Raw genomic sequence first — 14,631 nt, 5'->3', positions numbered from 1 at the left:
AAAATCCTGCAAATGCATTTCGGGCTTCCTTGTAATCCATATCCTTCTGCAAACAAAGTGCTGAGAATTTAAACTCTGATGCCATTCTCCCCTTGGGATTTGGGTTTTATTATTTACTATCCTTGGATCACCCAGGCTGATGTGTTTCTTCCATGTGACCTCCCTTAGAAGGCTGCTTGTTTTAAGACAGGCCTTCCAGATGACAAACACTGTTGTTCCTGATAGCAGGCCATCTCGTTTCTTCACCACACTTTACTAGCGCGCCCATGTCTTCAGTCACCTCTTCATGAGAGTGGGTATTCAGTAGGGCCATGTCATATGAACGAATTATTCTTAGATTAGGGTTACAATTAAGGATGAACCCCAAATCCATTCTTATAAATATGGTTTATGTAAGTCTTTGGTTCACTGTAGAGACATACTGGTCATTTTTATGACAGAGAACATTATGTCATCCCCCATTGGGCTTAAGGTGATTCTATTGATAGTATCATTAATTTAGCCAGTGGTATGAATTTGAAACATTGTTGCAAAAAAGAAATTATGCATGTGTCGGCTGGCTTTTCACCCAGCAATTCATGAGTTGTTGACTTGCACAGTGACTGGACACTATTTACACAAACAATAAGGGTTGGTGCTGGGACAAAACTTTCAATAAGATCATCCACACAGTCTGATCCATGCCTGCCAGATTAATTTATGTCTTAAGAAAGCAAAGAAAGAATGAAAATAGTAAAAGCAAGAGATTCAAACAAACATCCAATAACCACTAATTCCATAAACTTGGGATAGCTGTCATCTGTTTCTTCTCCCAGTAGGGCATTTCAGCCTTAAGTTCAAGAGAGTATACCACTGCCTTAACTCCGCTCCAGGTGAATTTAGCATCAAGCCCAGTTCACTTAGTGGGGCTTCCACATCAAATCCTCTGGTGTGGCCTATGAAGATTGTTGAGTTCCTCAAAAGGACAAGGACCAGTGTCCTAGTAGTCTAGAGCCCATGGCATGGATCACCACAGGCTGGAGAGAAACGGGGCCTAAAAGTGTCCGATTAGGAACATAGTGCCAGGAGTATTCTTCCCCTGGGTTCTATAAAGTATTGCTAAGCTTTTTTTCCCTGATGGCAGGTTGCTCTACCTAGTTTACACACTTCAGTCATATAATTGCCTTTTGGGAAATAGACATTTCATTAAAGAATAAAATTGGGATTTGGATCAGAATTGCATCAAAAGTGTAGATTTTTTGTTGTTGGTAGTATTGACATTTTCACACTATTGTCTTCCTTATATGAGCATGGGCTATTCTTCCATTTGCATAGGTTTCTTGTAAAACTGATGTTCTGTAGTTTTCTTTCTATAGGTCTTTTGGTTTTTGAGTTAGGTTTATTCCGAAGTATTTCACCTTTTGCATGATTACTGTGAATGGTATTGTTTTCTTGGTGTCTACTTTGGGTCTCTTTGCTGGTACATAAGAATCCAGTTGATTTCTGTATGTTAATCCTGTAACCTGCCACTTTACCAAATCTCTCAGCTCTTTCCGACAGACTTTTATAAAATCATATTGCCTGCAAATAGTGAGAGTTTCACTTTTTTGCCGAATTAGGAAAATGCAGGACTCTATAGTATTTCCTCACTCTATTTCCCTTACACTTAAGATCTATTGGTTATTTTAAATTTATTTACAGTTTTACAAAACTTGAAGACATATTTCACACACTTAAAAGAATACCATGTTAAAGAAGACAATGCTTACCACAGAATGTATTGCTTTTTACCTACAAATGAGTACTCACTTAATCGATAAGATCCATCCAATCTGCTTCCTTACAGGGCTGAGAAAAATGTGTAAGAAGGTTTACTTTCTGGTTTCTGTATGCTCCCTTAGCCGGTTCCTGCTGTGGAGGTAGACTCCTGTCACCTGGCTACAGCAGCAAATGATGGACATCAGTGTCCCTGACACATCCTCACATAGTTTTGTAGCAAAGTGCTTCCAGTGAGAAACATGCCCCAATAATGTTCACAAACACACTGAAGGACACGTTTCAAGCATGTTCTACTAGCGTTGCAGTGTTTTCTCTACCATCCAATGAGCCATGGTTGTACTCTCTCCAACAATATTTGTGTTCCAACCCTAGGATGGTGGGGTGCATCTTCCTTGGGTGTACCCAGCTCATCCCTATAATAGGGGTCACTCCTTATATTTGCAGTAGTGTTTCATTTTAAACTATCTCTACTTTCAAATTATTGCAGGGTTCTCTCTTCTTATTGGACTGTTGTCATTATCACTGGAGGTTTCTGAGCATTTTTTAAAGTGTCTTTTCAATAACAAAAAATTCCTGAAGTCATTTTGTGATGTTGAGAGTAGACTAAGAGTAAGCAGAGTCTTGCATTCTCAGGTGATACCTGTCACTCATATGTGGGTCTAACAGTTTTTCCCTCTTAATTATATAAAAGAAGGCCAACCCCCAGCAGCGCCTCATTGAGGAAGAGGCACGAGCAGATTCAGGTGGGCTTCCTTTTTCCGATTCATGTGTACGCTCAGAGATCTCTTAGCTTCACCTGATTGCCTGCAGAATGCTCTCCAGCCAAATGCTTTGTCTCTGTTGATTTTGAGGGGATACGTTTTTAAAACCAAACTTTTTATGTTTAGCCAAGTCATCCTTTACATGTGTAGGCAAAAAGAAGCTTGCAATAATGCATGTAACATTGTGGCAGAGGGGGTGGGGACAGAGAGAAGACGATTTAAAACCCACTCAAGCTTTAAGACAGGGAAAAAAATAAAAGCTGTTGAGAATGGAGAAGATAAGGATTAGGATGATTAGCAATACATCCGGAAATCACTTAAATATATATTTGAAATGATTGTAGTGTACTTGTTCATTTATTTCTCACAGATGTATTTGAGAGCTTACAATGCCAATTCTATCCAAATTAGCCCATGAATTCAATGCAGTAGTAAGTAAAACCCTGATAGGATTCTTCTAATTTTAGAGATTTATTAGAGTAAATGTTCACAATAGGTTAAAATTTTGAAAAATTAACAGATAAAAATTATTCTACAAAGTATCAGAATGCTCTAATGCTATATATTTAAGACAACATAGTTCTAGCACAGAATAGACGCTAACAGGACCTAATGGAGAAGAATATATATCGTTCTATAGTATGTGAAATGTTGATCAGCTAATCAAGTAGGGAGAATTTTGATCTATTTGGTGCCGTTGAGGGAGAGTGTATAGCAAACTCATTACTTCATACTGTAAACAAAGCGAAACAACAATTAAAGAACTTCCAAATCTTCTAAAAGAAAACATAGATGATCTCTGTAGAATTGTGGGGAGAACCAAAGGCAAAGAGTAATGAAAAATACCAAAGAAAGTCAAAATTGCTATCTGATTGCAGATTCACAATAAGATTATAATAAAAAGAAATAATTAAAGAAAACATCTCCCCACATATATGAGAAAATATATATCTGAAATAGAAATAATCTATAAACCAATACAGAAAAGACACTAAAATGGAATTGTACGTAATAAATATTAAAATCTACATCACAGATGGAGAAATAAAAGTGGCTAATAAATGTATTAGAGAGATGTTTAAAGTCACTCTAACTCCAAAAGCAAAAATCTCACAGCCAGCAAGTCCAGTCTGATTCAGAGTGACCCTGTTAGACAGAATGGAACTGCCCTGGTGGGTTTCTGAGTCTGTAACTCTTGATGGGAGTAGAGAGCCTCACCTTTCCCTCTTGGAGTGGCAGGTAGATTCAAATCACAGACCTTGCGGTTAGCAGCCTGGTGTATAACCACTACGCTGCCAGGGCTCCATCTCAAAGTCTTTAGGGAGGTGGACATTGAAATTTGATGCCATGTCTCATCAATTATATGGCTCAAAATCATAACAAGTTGACAGTAACCATTGTTACTAAGATTGTGAGAGTGGACAATTTTGGAGGTGAATCTGAGAGTAACTATCAAAGTACAAATTTCACGGTTCTAGGACTCTATATAATTCAAAAATGTGCACAAATGCAAAATTCCACTTCTAGGAATCTATGTAAAAAACATGCACAAATGGACAGTATTATCGCATGATGTTCATGGCCAAATTAAATTTTTTAACAGAAAATGGAAAGCTATTTAACTGTGCAATAATCCAGCAATTCTTAAAACACCATGATGTGCTAGTTACTGGCTTGATTTCTGCTCAGATTCCTTTCACTGATTTTCTTGCTCTGCTCTGCACTGCTCCCCAGGCCCGGTTCTCCAGGCTTCTTGGGAAAGGCTTCTTTCTTATGACGAGATGCACAGGAGAAAGGGAACACCTAGAGTCCCTTTCTCTCTCTCTCCAGTTAATCTTTCTTCTTGGTCTTGGGTAATTTTTCTAAACTTGACTCTCTCAACCTTTCATTGGATCCCTGGGTGGTGCAAGCAGTTACTGAGGTTGGCTGCTGACTGAAAGTCTGGAAGTTCAGGTCCATCCAGAGGTGTCTCAGAAGCAAAAGCTCATGATCAACTTCTGCAAAAGCGGCTACTGAAAACTACTGGGCACATTGTTCTACTCTGGCATGCCCGGCCATCCATGCATCGAAATCCAATAGATACGTGTGTGTGTGTGTGTGTGTGTGTGTGTTTGCGTGCATCAGAACAATACTAACAACTAGCATCTGAAGGTTCTGTAGGTTATTTGTGATGAGAACAAGTTGAGAGTACAATAAATAATGCTATAACATTTGATTTAAGAATGCATATTTGTTCCAAACTATTGATATATGAGGGGCTAGTTATATATATATTTCTTTTACCCTCTCATTCTACGTCTATGTGTACATATATACAATGGAGCATCAAAAAGTTCAATGAAAAATTCCATTCTATTTTAATTTTTCCATAAACTTTTTGAAACCTTCTTGTGTATATGTATATTGAACTGTACATCTATCTATCTATCTATCTATCATCTATCTATCTATCTATCTATCTACCTATCATCTATCCATGGTGGCACTGAAGGGTACACTTTGGACTATTAACTATAAGGATAAACTCATCAGCCATTCTGCAGAGAAAGATGAGGCTGTCTGCTCTCATAGACATTCACCTCTTCTGAAACATAATGGGGCATTTCTACTCTGTTCTATAGGGCTGATGTGTTGCAGAATCAATTCAATAGCAGTGGGTTTTAGGAGCTATATAAATAATACACACACACACATATATATTGTACACACACATACATTGTTATATATTACAAGAAAGAGAAAAGGAGGGAGAGGGGTTGATGTCAAGGAGCTGGCAATGCCTTTGGCTTACTCGATCATAGAGCCTGGATGGTGTAAAATTAGGATAGGCCAGCAGCCTTGAAATTGTCTGTCAGGAGCTGATGCTACAGTATTTTTTTTAATCAGGGAAGACTTGCCTGTTGCTTTTAAGTCTTTCAACTGATCGTATCAGGACTATTCACATTATCAAAAGTAACCTTATTTCTTTAAAGCAAACTTACGTAGAGCAGTCCGCCAAACTCACTGCCGTTGGATAGATTCGGACTCAGATCAACTCTATAAGACAGAGTAGAACTGCCAGGTTGGTTTTCTGAGAATCTAGATCTTCATGGGGACAGACTGCCTCATCTTTTTCCCTTAGAGATCCTGGTGGGTTTGAACCACCCACCTGTTAGTTTGCACCCCAACACTTATAGCAGAGTACTGTACCAACAGGACTCCTTGATGTTAGTTATATGGGCACAATTCCTTCACAGCAACACCCAGATCAGTGTTTAATTGAATCATTATTTGAGTTACTGAATAATTATTTGAGTTACTGGATACTATCATCAAGCCATGGTCGTGCAATGTTAAAGCAGTTGTCTGCGAACCAAAATATTGGCAGTTAGAAGCCACCAGCTGCTCTAAGAGAAAATGATGATGCAGCCTACTTCTATAATGAGATTAGCTTTGAATGTCTATGAGGGATTTCTACCCTGTCCTATTTCTACCCTGTCCTGTTAGGATGCTATGAGCTAGAATCAATTTGGTGACAATGGGTTTTGTTTGGTATTGTCTAGACCAGTGGCTCTCAACCTTCCTAATGCCGTTACCCTTTAATATAGTTCTTCATATTGTGGTGACCCCTGCCAACCATAAAATTATTTTTGTTGCTACTTCATAACTGTATTTTTGCTATTGTTATGAATCAGGCGACCCCTATGAAAGGGCCGTTTGACCGGGTCGTGACCCATAAGGTTGAGAACCACTGCTCTAGGCGAAGGCGTTTGGTGGCATTGGTTAAGTGCGTGGCTTTAAAACAAAAACGCAGTGGTTTGGACAAACTATGTGCTTCATAGGAAAAAGAAAAGGTCGTAGGCTTCCTTGAAGATTGCAGCTTGGACCTCTGAGTATAACCTGGCCAAATAATAGCATGATATTACCCACCATGCTATGAAACAAACAGAACATGGTACTGCTGCTTGTATCAGCTTTGGCGCTTGTAATCCCTTAGAGTCATGACGGTGTTTCTGAGGATTGTGTCCCAGGGCAACTATTTTCTCCATAAATGCAAGTACTGCATTTTTTATTGCACAATTTTATATATTATTATAGTTAGGAGCATATCTGTGTCACAAATATCTTGCCACCTTCATTCTCAAGGGAACTCTGTAAGTGCGAGGTAGAATTAATCAGATATTACAAGTCAAAATTTCATTAACCAATAATAAGCCGGATACTCCTAAACTGGTTGAACAGATAACATTCAGAAGTTAACATGATTCAGACCCAGAAATATATGTGAAAATGAGTGCTCTAGTAAGTGCTTCCTGATTCTCAAAGTAAATATTCAGAAACGGAATTGGAGCACTTTCAGGTCCTATAGAAATGTGGAGAAAGTAAACATGGAAACACAATGTGACATGTGGAAGAGAGCAAAAGATCAATTCCCCTCCGGTGATTTAACCCTTGTGTGCTTGTTCAAAATGAACTTTCACCTGTGTTAGCACACTTCCTCGCCACGCCCCCCACCCCTTTTTTGGTCAAGGAAATATTATCTCGTGCACCCGACCTTTTCTTTGTCTCTTAGGTTTAAACTATGTTCTATAGCCACAGTGACCCTGCCCGGTAGGGCACACCTGGGCACGCATATTGCCTCCCCACCCCTCATGTTCCAGTGCTGCGACGTCACCGCCCACTGAACTCTGAACTGGTTCGGGATCCCTGTGTTTGCCTGCGGAGCGCACAGAATCGCCCTTGGCTGGACTCTGCGGGGCTCGGCTTCTGGCTGTTCTCTGACAAAGGGCTTGTCTGTGCGGCACAGCTCGTCCTCTTTGTTCTGCTGGCTGCATCCACTGCAGCACAAACACTCCCCAGCTGGGAGTCGGACACAGGCAGAGATGAGGAAGCCGGGGGCCCAACAGGAAGTTTCCCTTTCACAGGGAGTCCGTGTGATGTTTTACATGATGAAACCCAGCGAAGCGTCCTTCCAAACCCTGGAGGAGGTGCCCGATTACGTTGAAAAGGTGAGACTACCTGGGGAAAAGTTACTCTTGCTCTTACAGTCTTAAGAAATACATCAAAAACATCCTGTGGTTTTGTTCACTTCATTCTTTAAATTACTCAATTCCAGCACCCTATCGCATAATGGTTACTCATTGGGCTGTGATCTTCACGGTCAGCAGTTCGAAACCACCGGGTGCTCAGTGGGAGAAAGACTGGACTTTCTACTCCCAGAGAGTTACTGTCTCCCAAACTCAGAGGGTTAGTTGTACCCTGACCTATACTGTCACTAGGAGTCACCATCTACTCAACGACAGTGGGCTGCCTTGATGGCATTGCAAATTTACCTATTGGTCATTCAGTGTCAAATAGTTATACCACATCGGCAAGCTAATTATTAAATTGACTTTCAATTGGTATGTATACATACCACCTCCAGGTAAACAATTTCCTTTTGCATTTGGTAGAATTTATTCAGGATAAAGGTTCCTGGTTGACTGAGTGCAACTTAAAATCTGTAGATGATCAGTTTGGACTTGCAGCAACTTGTATTTCAAACTTTGAAGTGCTCAGAGATGTTTTTCACATCTGTTTCCTGACTATAATTGCAATTGGAACTATCTAGAACTTGAATCCCGAAGTTCTCCCTCCTCTCAAAATTGTACTTACCGAACTTAGTAGATGAGGCCAGAAATGGAAGCAAAAGCAAACCAACAAGATAACATTGGCAACAATGTTCTTGGGAGCTCATTTTAGACAACTTTAAAACTCATTATCCTTTTCAGGATTTGAGATTGCTCCTTCTGATTTTCTTAAGAGGAAATAAAAGTGGATGTACACACCTGTACGAATGTGCACACACACATCTTCATTATTTTTACATTGAATAAAACCTAATTTGATCCTGTGTCATTAATATTGGTGACCTTAAGAATACATTTAAACCAAAGATTGAGCTGAATGAATTGAGAGAGAATGGGGGTGAATACGGAGTTCGGGTTGCCTAGTGGTTCTGACCACCAGCAGCGCAGCAGGAGCAAGACTGGGCTTTCTACTCTGGTCCACAGTGAGAGGCTCAGATGCCCACAGGGGCTCAAAAGGAGTCAACATGGCCTCGAGGGCAGTGAGCTTGGGTTTTGGTGTTAAGTGGGAATTGACTTAAGGGTACTGCTTTTATTTTTTATGTTTATGGAGGTTTAAAACACATATTTAAAATGGCCTTATCCTCTAAAGTATTCATAATGAAATTCTTTGTTGTTATCATGTAAATTTCCATATGATATGTAATTGGAATCCTTCTCATTTGAAAAACCCGAATCGTATGCATCCATACAGCAAGATTCTTAGAGCGGGTTCAGCTGAGTCATCTGTAGAAGATGGATTTCTGGTTTTTTTAATCAAATGTTGAAAATGTGAACATGTTGCCTTTCTTTACAACTTGGAGCATGAACTCCCTAATCTTATTATTTTCTTGACAGGATTACTGTAGTTATATCTATGGTTACATTTAATTTTCATATTTGACAGTACAATGGGTTGCACATGTTTATATGCCAAATAATGTGACCTTTATTTTCATTGGGCAAACCTGATCCCTAAAATGAGTGTGGATCTTCAGCAGCGATGTGATTTTATTCTTGGCTTTCCTCTTTTGGTGTGACTGATTGGGAATGTGGAAGAATTTCATACGAAGCAGAATAGAATCTCTTCTTTCCAATTTCTTTTCCAGGCAACTCCTTTTTTCATTTCCTTGATGGTGCTTGAATTGATTATCAGCTGGATTCGCCAAGGGAAGCTACGAGGGCGGCTGGATGATGCCTTGACATCTTTATCTGCGGGCGTCCTATCTCAGCTACCAAGGTGAATTAGATGGGTCGCAACATTGAGTACATAAACCCTAGTTCCCCACATATGAGGGTGTAAAAACCAACTCATTGCATCAGAAATTAGTCTATTTACATACATATCACCAAAGGACTCTGGCTGTGTCTTTGCTAAAAACTTAATTTTTTCTTCATGGTTGCTTTGCATTTGATTATAAAAAGAATGCACTAAACATTATTTGGTTTGATTACCAAGTTTATTGACATATCCTTTAAATTTCTGCCCAGTGCCATCCATACCTTAGCAACCTCTTCCTAGAGTAGGTCCCATGAATTGCTGGGTTACTACAATGTTCTAACTGATGTCCCTGTTTTTAGTGCTTCCTCATTTTCAGCTAAACCTTTTTGTAGTGTGACTCTAGGGAAGCCCTTCAGCAGCTCCTTATTACTCTGTACGGGTTTCAGAACTACACACGTTTTTCATCTCGCCAGCTTTGACTCTGCTTTCTGCTCTCATCTTCCTCCTTTGCAATTTTTGTTTCATCCATACTCTGCTCTCTATCATTGCCCACATGCCACATGGGCTTCCTCTTGCCACCAAATCCATCTGTGTGGCCAAATTTGATTATTTTCTGAGCGCCAAAGACAGACATCTCATTCTTCCGCAAGCCCAACGTGGTCTCTGCACCCTGTGCAGGCACCGCTTCTCTAGGTTTCCATGGAAACTGGTATTTACTTCAGAAGCAGCCAGGGCCATACGGCCTTGTACGCACCTTCCTGTATGTTGTGTGCAACTTTGGAGCAAGAGGTGTGCTGTATTCACAGTCGTAGCTCCTGTGCTTGTGATGATGTCCAGGATATACATGGTAACTCTCACTGCCACCCAGTGGATTCTGAATCTACAGGACGGAATAGCACTGTCCCTATGGGTTCCTGAGACTACAACTCTTGACAGGAATTTATTATTCCGAGAGTATTACACTGATGGTAAAATTGTATATTGAAGATACCAAACAATAAAACTCAGCAGTTGAACTCATCCCGACTTATGGGATGCCCTGCTCCACCGGACAGAGTAGAACTACATCGTAGGGCTGCTGAGGGAGTAATCTTTAAAAGAATAGACTGCCATCTTTTTCTCTTTGCATTAAGATGGTCCAAGCCCTTAAAAGTTTAGTTAGCAACTGAAGGTTAAGCTGTAGCCCCACCTGGGTTCCTTCACCAAATAGCAGTAATTAAAACTGTTCAACTTCTTTTTGGAAAGAGTTAAGTTAAAACATGCCTAGTGACAGGCCAGTGGATGCAGGATATCCTCCATGCCTGAGGCATTACCAGAGTGCAGAGGAGGAGGAAAAATGCCCTTCGGAAGCGGGGCCACGTGTCTCTGTCTCACGCTCCACCTCGTGTTCTCTTACTGTTGTAAGAGATTACTTCTGACCAGGACTCAGTATTTTGGAATATTTGTATGAATCTCCCAGTGAAACCAAGGTGAATTTTTAAAAAATGAAATGAAAACAAAGACATTTGAGAAAAGATACAATTGCAAGCCATGCAAAAGTGGTTCAGATAAAAGTAAATCTTTAGGTAAGTGAAATCTTGCTCAGAAAAAGAAAGACAGTATGGATTGTTATAAGAGGTGTGAGAGCCCCCAATAAAATGATCTTTTAATAAAAGATAGCCCCCCCTAAAGAGAGAAAGATAGATCATTAGGAATGTAAATAATGCTAATAATAATTTTGAAAAGTTACTCATATATGTATATCGTGTGTGATGATCACTTGCTTTTAGATGCTGTTAAGTCAGTTGCCAATTATGGTGACCTTATGTGCGCTAAGTAGACATGCACTTCATGGGATTTTCAAGACGGACTTCTCAGAACCAGGCCTTCAGAGGTGCCCTGGGAGATCCATCTCAGTGGGTTTGGACTTCCAACTTCTAGGACACTAGTGGAACACCTAACTGTTCATATTCCACCAGAAGTTGATCTTATTTCAAGTTATTTTAATCTAATTCCCAGATTCCCCTAAGACTTTACAATAGTACACAATTTCCTCTGTCCCCTGTCTTCATTGAGCAGAATAACAAATGAATTCAACATCCTCAAGGATATGTAGATCTGGTTATTGAAAATACCTTCAGGGTACAGTGCATGTATATATTTATAACAATGAAACAATTAAGTGCCCCTTCAGACACAATTTTGAGTCACATATTTTGCTGAATTTATTATAGCCTAGGGAGACAGAAAGTTGAGTCACTGTTTCAACAGTTTTTTCACTTTTTAAATTTGACTGCTAATAAGTGTATATATATATATTTCTTTTATCATAATATTATAATCATTGGAAATGCAAACTGTCCCACGTACAATACTTTTGCTCTGCAGTGTAATGATAAAGGTACAAGGTTTAGCCAGGGAAAACAATAATCAAAAACATGTTTTTGCAAAATGAGGGGAGGAAATAGGAAGGGAGCAGGAAACCGGAACCAGCCAGTCCTTCAGGGAGTGCACATGTAGTGCTTCTCTTTCCACCCTCCTCTTCCTCACGCTGCTCAAAGCAACACCGACAGTTAACCGTCTTGCCCTATGAGAGCGCGCAAAGGTTCTGAACTCAAATTTGGAGGCCTCTTTTGTTATAGTTATATTTTGGATAAAACAACCACATACTCATTTTAAACTATCTATAGGAATAAACAGTGGTTTTAAAATAACATTTGCCATCTTTACAAAGAATTTTCTGTTTCATCGGCTTTTGCCTGGAAGATCTCAGTAGAGGAAATACAATTTTGACATATGTTTCTCTATTTATTTGCTATTGAAAAACCGATTCAACCCAGGTCGCAGCAGCAAAGGCGGGCTGATCCTCAGTTCTCCACGTAATTCACTCCCCTCTCAGCAAAGAAAAAAAAAGGGAAGTTTGACTGATACCCTTAAAACAGTTTTTCAGTTGAAGCCGCCAGAACATGGTGCAAATCATCAACAGTTTAGGTTCCGATTAACACAGCATCGATCGTATCCTCTCCAAGAGACGGATTTCATTTTCCACGCTGGCAGCAATGGCTTTCCACTTCCGTAAAATGTATCATTGCAGACAAAAATAAAATGGCAGCATGCCTTCTGTGAATCTGTTTGTGACGGCTTGTGGTTTAAATAATAAGTTTAATCGACATGTGGCCTCTGGGAGAAGCAGCTGTGGAACTCGGAGCGGAACCCTGAGCATGTTTTTCTACTTCACCGTTCCTGTAACGGGCATGCCGCCTTCGGACTTGGAGGAAAACAGTTTATTTGGGGACTCTCAATTCCATTGTTCCATCAAATTGGAAGCAGGTGAAGCATTGGTAGCTTGCTTACCATTATTGATAAGAAAGCAGGAGTTGGAGCCAGTTCATATTGGTTTGACTCCTTGTTGCGAATTTTCATAAATTCACCAGATATCTTGACCCATGATCCACGTTTTTACAGGATTCTCCAGGGTTTTACAGGATTCTTACAGATTCCAGGGTTCTTGTTAGAATGCTGTTTCAAATATGAGTCACCTGGGGAAACTTGACAAAATGTAGATTTTGATTCAATGTACGTGGGGCTTTAAAACTAGTCTGTGGAAAAATTGAATGAAAAGATAATGGAAATTTTCCATGAACTATTTGAGGCTCCATTATATCTGTGATGGAAAGGTGAATTCCCAACAGGAATCAAAATGAAATGAGCCAGTTGGGATTCCTGGAAGCAAGATACATTCTGTAACTTTGAAATCTTTATATAAGAAAAATTATTAATCATGGAGAAGATTATATCTTATTTACAAGCCTATGAGACAGAACATGAGATTTAATACAAGTCTATATGCTCTAAAAACAGATTCTGTGTAGACTAGCATCTGTCTAGCTCATCTGACATTCCAGAGGCAGATTGCTTAGTGGGAATACACTCTTGATATGATAGACAGCTATTTCTGCTTACTGAAGTTAAACAGTGCTGTTTTGTAAACATATAAACATATAAACATCTATAATATATAAACATATTTGCATATGTGACTTTATCAATTATTTGCATGGGTCACTATAAAGAATTAAACTTGGCTTAGCAAAATATTTACTAAACCTGTGTTTTCGATATTTTTTCTAAAACGTGTGAAATGATCCTGCTACTGACTTAAATGTTAACGAGTGAAAAATAATCACGTCTTTTCCCCACTGCTTGTTTAAAGCAGAACTCAGTTTCCAATCGTTCATTAGAAATCCGGGACCTCAATTTGTTACTTCCTTTCAATGTTTCTGCTTCCATAAATTGCATCCTCCCTAGAGAAGTTTTATTCCTGATATAAATATCTACAGTAGGTTTGTTTTTAATGGGTTCATTTATTTTGTTGAAACAGCAGATTATAAATCAAACTGCAGCAAGTTAGAAGGATAATATTAGTAGGCAAATTTTCAAATAACTTAGGGATACTGCACTTTTAATATACATGGGCCCTTGCCAATTTTTACTATGGAGGTAGTTCTGCAGTGCTCACCCAGACATAAGCAGTTTTACTGGCCAGACGTGCCATGGAATTTTCCATTCTTGACAAAGTTTTAATTCCTTGGGAAAAAAATGGCTAAAAAGAGGAAATTGAATTTCTTTGAGATACTTTTGACTCCTGGGGTAGGCTGGAGAGCAAAGAAAACCTGTGTACTGAGTTTTTATAAGGTGCTTCTAGCCTCAGAGGCAGTAGTGCCGAGGCAAGAGCAGACGTCTGTGGATGAGTGCATGCCACCTGGGAGGATGACTTCTGTAATCAGTTACACATTGACCAAAATAGGTAAATGAATTTATGTTAAAGTGATATTTTGTTATTTACAGCAGTGTTTCATTAGTGTAGAAAGTTATTAAAAATACCCCAAGTGAGGAAAATAATGGTTTTATGGTTGGTGTAAAAAGAAAATTGAACGAAGTAATTGTTTCATAAATCAGGAACCATTTTCGCAGGAAGAAATAGCAGTACAAATGATGGGTATCTGTAGAGGTTAGAGACTGTGTTCTGTATCGTGCTCGTACTGAGGGGAATAAAGGCAATCAGTGTTCCACTAGGTGGAGCGAAGGGCCAGTGGCTCTGCGGAGGCTCTGTGTTAGTCTCTGGCAGGTTTAAGAGACTTTGAAAAAAACAAATTGCAAAATGTCTAAGAGAAAACAGCACAGAGAATTTTTAAAAAATCATATTTATAACTTTTTTGAAATTTTAACAGATATTTACAGTGAACCCTCGTTTATTGCGGTTATCAGTTCTAGACCCTACCGTGATAAATGAAATTCCGCGAAGTAGGATTCCTTATTTGTAAAT

General features: G+C 39.3%; 1 protein-coding gene across 2 annotated transcripts in view; it reads left to right on the top strand.

Moving 5' to 3' along the window:
- Positions 1 to 7,220: 7,220 nt before the first annotated feature.
- Positions 7,221 to 14,631, top strand: part of AGMO (alkylglycerol monooxygenase) — a 380,748-nt gene continuing 373,337 nt past the window's right edge. The window contains exons 1-2 of one of the 2 annotated variants that reach the window (XM_045288837.1): positions 7,221 to 7,507; positions 9,214 to 9,344. In XM_045288837.1, the coding sequence (XP_045144772.1) occupies positions 7,382 to 7,507; positions 9,214 to 9,344 (257 nt within the window). In that variant the 5' untranslated portion in view covers positions 7,221 to 7,381. The remainder of the gene's footprint in view (positions 7,508 to 9,213; positions 9,345 to 14,631) is intronic. The other variant, XM_004702828.2, reaches the window with a different exon arrangement.

The sequence above is a fragment of the Echinops telfairi genome, unplaced genomic scaffold, assembly GCF_000313985.2.
Source record: "Echinops telfairi isolate 266 unplaced genomic scaffold, ASM31398v2 ScPeMD7_23;HRSCAF=83, whole genome shotgun sequence".
Lineage (NCBI taxonomy): Eukaryota > Metazoa > Chordata > Mammalia > Afrosoricida > Tenrecidae > Echinops > Echinops telfairi.
This window is presented reverse-complemented; position numbering and strand designations above follow the sequence as displayed.